General features: G+C 46.5%; 1 protein-coding gene across 1 annotated transcript in view; it reads left to right on the forward strand.

The window, feature by feature from the left end:
- Positions 1 to 1,000: 1,000 nt before the first annotated feature.
- HPRT1 (hypoxanthine phosphoribosyltransferase 1) overlaps positions 1,001 to 4,101 on the forward strand; it is a 20,623-nt gene continuing 17,522 nt past the window's right edge. Inside the window, exon 1 of the mRNA XM_072431592.1 lies at positions 1,001 to 1,181. Coding sequence (XP_072287693.1) covers positions 1,161 to 1,181 — 21 coding nt within the window. The 5' untranslated portion in view covers positions 1,001 to 1,160. The remainder of the gene's footprint in view (positions 1,182 to 4,101) is intronic.

Below are 4,101 nucleotides of genomic sequence, written 5' to 3' on the forward strand. Positions count from 1 at the left end.
ATAAATAGAGCCCTTAGTGTCTGCATAGGGGATTAGAGCAGTATTTCTCCACCTTTGTAACATGGGGGAACCCCTACTAAACATTATATCCACAGTTCAGAATACATTAGTGTGGTCAGTGGGATGAATGTCACCCTCGATGATCACATAAACTGCTCAGGGAGCTCCTCTGGCAGATCTCTGAGATACACTGGTTAGATACACTCATCCAAGTCTGAATTTCTGCTGTGTCCCCAATGGGAATATGAGAAGCTTGGTGCAGGCCTTATGGTTACCAATGTCAAAAAACTGATAAAATGACATCAAAAGACCAAATCAGCACCATATTGTGGTCCAAATGCCCTTTTTTTATAGGGTCACATGTAGAAAAGCAAAGTTTGGAGCCAACAGCCGAGTTCTGGAAAGGTCATCAGAAAGGCGTTACTCTGCTGATGACATAGACAGCCGCTGGGAAAACTGCCCCAGGTAGTGACCCCGATGAGCCAAATATTTCTATGTTTTGTACACAGGCAGCACAAATACCCTGAGAGGGGTTTCAACTCCTTCTCTACCCAACCCAATACTAACACAAAGAAGTTTTTGCGATACATACTCCTTAACCCCTCGTAATCCACATGTAGCCGAGCCAGGGGTGTCATTGTCCTCTGTGGGATGTCAACACTCTGTATGGGGTGTCAGTGCCCTCTGTGGGATGTCAGCGCCCTCTGTGGGATGTCAGCGCCCTGTATGGGATGTCAGCGCCCTGTATGGGATGTCAGCGCCCTCTGTGGGATGTCAGCGCTCTGTGTGGGGTGTCAGCGCCCTGTGTGGGGTGTCAGCGCCCTGTGTGGGGTGTCAGCGCCCTGTGTGGGGTGTCATTGTCCTCTGTGGGATGTCAGCGCTCTGTATGGGGTGTCAGCGCCCTATATGGGGTGTATACAGTCCTGCAGCCCTGAATGTGGGAGGCCATACGTAGCACCGTGAGTGAATGAGGTGACGGCCATAGAGGTGAATGGGCAGGGCTCCACCCCACATCCTCCTCAGCAGGCGGGCCCCGGCAGGCCATGTGTGTGAGCTCCGGCCTTGTTTAGTGTAGAGCGGTGCCCGGCACAGGACGCGGATTATCAGCTCGCTCCCTCCCCTCACAGCCGCTCACTTCCCCCTTCTCCAGCTCGGCAGACATGGCGAGTCCCTGCGTGGTGGTGAGTACAGCCGGCCTGGCAATGCCAACCTGGCACCCGGCCCCAGCTCCTGTCGTAGTGAGGAAGGTGATACAAGCCGGGGAGCTCCAGCAGCGCGCTGGGTGTGATCCGGCGCCATGGCAACCACAAGCCGAGCGGCAGATGCGGGCCTGTGGTGTACGGGGAGTATGGCGGGAGGACAGCCTATAGATCATGGCAGGCATGGGAAGTCACGAGGTGCAGACAGCACGCTGCCTGAGGAGGGGGCGAGGCACCTCATAGGCATGGCCGGGGTCACTACATGCTGGCCCCTGGCTTCCCTTAGGGGCCCCATGCCCTGAAATTCTGGCATGCAGCATTCCAATAGATAAATATGAGAAGCCAGCTATATTTGGAATGACTGAGGGCCCACCATGGTATATGTTGCTGCACTGTGCTGGTAGTATTGTGCATAGCATAGAAAGTCCTGTGCAGCATGCCTGATATCTGTATATATAATATGTTGTGTTCGGTTTCCGCTTTTTTTTTTTATATAGGTTCCATATCCCAGTGCACATCAATACATGCATTGTGCCATTAATGGGTGCAAAAATTAGTTCGGGTTGCTAAAATAACAATGTTATAAAAGTGCAAAATATAATAAGAGGAGTAGCTCTGCATTTACAGGCTTCATTTCCATATGCTTTGTAAGTTTGTGTTTGCATGCTGATGGGGAGTAGGCCAAGGTGCTGCTTATTAAAGATCAGGTACATATAGGGAAGAGAGGGTACACATAGCTTCCTCCTCATCACTTCCAGCCACCTGAAAAAGAAAATTCATTCCTCATGCTGCTTAGTAGACTGGACCCAATGTAATTCTAAAGCTGCATACACACTTCCAATTTTTATCGTTGGAAATGAACGACGAACGACCGATTGGCCAAAAATCGTTCGTAAAAAAAGTAACCAACGACGCCGACGAACGAGGATAGTCGTTGGAAATGAACGATCGGATTGGACGACGATCGTTGACCATCTATCGAGTGTACGGTCGTTCAGTGATCGTCCATGGTCTGAGCATGCGCGGTGAACGAACGTTCGCTCACTTCCTGTGGTGCACGTCACTTCCCGTATCGTTCAAACGATCGCATCTATCGCGTGTACAATATCTTTGAACGATCGTGTCGTTATCTGTATGTACAGGATCGGTGCCATACGATTGTTCGCAGATATCGTGCAGGATCGTTCGTCGTTCGTTTACCAACGATAAAAATTGGAAGTGTGTACGTAGCTTAATACTGCTCACCCTCCTGTCCATTACTGCCCCCCTACATATTCATCTGCACTGTTTCAGCTACTGCTTAAATGATTTTTAACCTACTTACTGTGAGCCCAGGCTGTCTATGGCTACGTACACACGTGCAATATAACCATCCTATAGTGCACATGCTGTAATGTTACGATCGGTCAAATATAATCCACCAATATTGTACACACGCTGGATACAATCGTTTGAACGATGCAGGAAGTGATGTGTACCACGGAACCATCCATGATCACTGAACGACCGTGCACGCACAGTAGATTGTCACCCAATCAGATCTGCCAGGACGGTCGTTTGGTTCCAGTGACTTTCCTCGTTCATCGGCCTAGTTAGCCAGTGGTTGTGCACCTTTTTTTGTTAAAGATTATCGGTCGTTCTTTTCCAACGACAATTATCGCACGTGTGTACTTGCCTATGACTCATTTCTAGTCTGTGTCACCGTAGTGGTCAGACTGGGCTCACAATGCTGGCGCTCACTCGGGAGAGGCGTATTGTGCATTATAAACACCTAACACCAAGAAAATAGGTTTAGATGACATCACCAGACGGACTTGGGAAAATGCTAATTTAGGTCATTGAGCTTTTGTGTGTTTGAAGGTGGGGGGTTAGTTTTATAGTTCAGAAAGTGGGTATTCGGAGGCTTCAGGTTTTGTTTTGAGCTGTGTGCAAAAGCACTACTGAGTGTGTTTAGTTTTGGAAGATTTGCACTGATTTTACTATAAAAGCTTCTGATTTTAAAACATTATTCTAATATATGAATATTAAAATTAGCCTGCTGTGTAAATTGTGAAGCACAGCATGTGGGGGAGGACCTGTTATAGTTCACTCCTATTGGTGGAAAGTTTAGGTCATGTGATATATTTACACACTTATACATAGAGGCCTTTTACCACTCATGGGGTAGGGGGTTCTGGTGTAAGCTTGCACTTCCTCTTTTGCATACATACATGATGTACTTACAGACATAAACTCTATGATTTGTATGCATCTTTAGTTGGTGCGCATGTGACAAACCAAAAAATTATTAAATTACACCCCTTCCCTCTTTACTGGTTTGTGTACAGCCTATACGTAGAAGTTACATGGATGCGTTATGTGCAATAAATCTCTATGGCTGGTGCTTAGCTTGAGTTGAGTATTTTGCACTATATGAAAACCACAGACGTGCAAATGTTCTATTGTATGTATGTTTTATGCTTCACATTACCCAGGGCCATAGGTGTATCCTATGCAAGGAATAGCAAGGCAGAACAAATGTCAAGTTTGTTGTATTCCTCTATTCCGATGTGTATCACCTATGCTAAGACTGGTGATGTGTGGCAAGGATATATTCAGGTGTAGTACGTATATATTCCATACCCAGGTAATGGTATGCAGGGCTGCGGAGTCGGTACAAAAACCCTTCCACTCCGACTCCTCATGTTATGGTACCTCTGACTCCTCTAATGAAAAAATTATGATGTATGCTAATATTTCATGTTGGTTGAAACAAAACATTACTGCCAACGCTCAGCCATTGTGAAGCTATATGAAGTCAGGGCCTGATTTTGTGAACAAGAACTCAAGACCAGAAAGTTGACACTTCACCCAGTAACCGCTAAACTAAAAACACAAAAATGAAAGTTTTATTTTTTTTTTT

Source organism: Pyxicephalus adspersus, chromosome Z, assembly GCF_032062135.1.
Source record: "Pyxicephalus adspersus chromosome Z, UCB_Pads_2.0, whole genome shotgun sequence".
Lineage (NCBI taxonomy): Eukaryota > Metazoa > Chordata > Amphibia > Anura > Pyxicephalidae > Pyxicephalus > Pyxicephalus adspersus.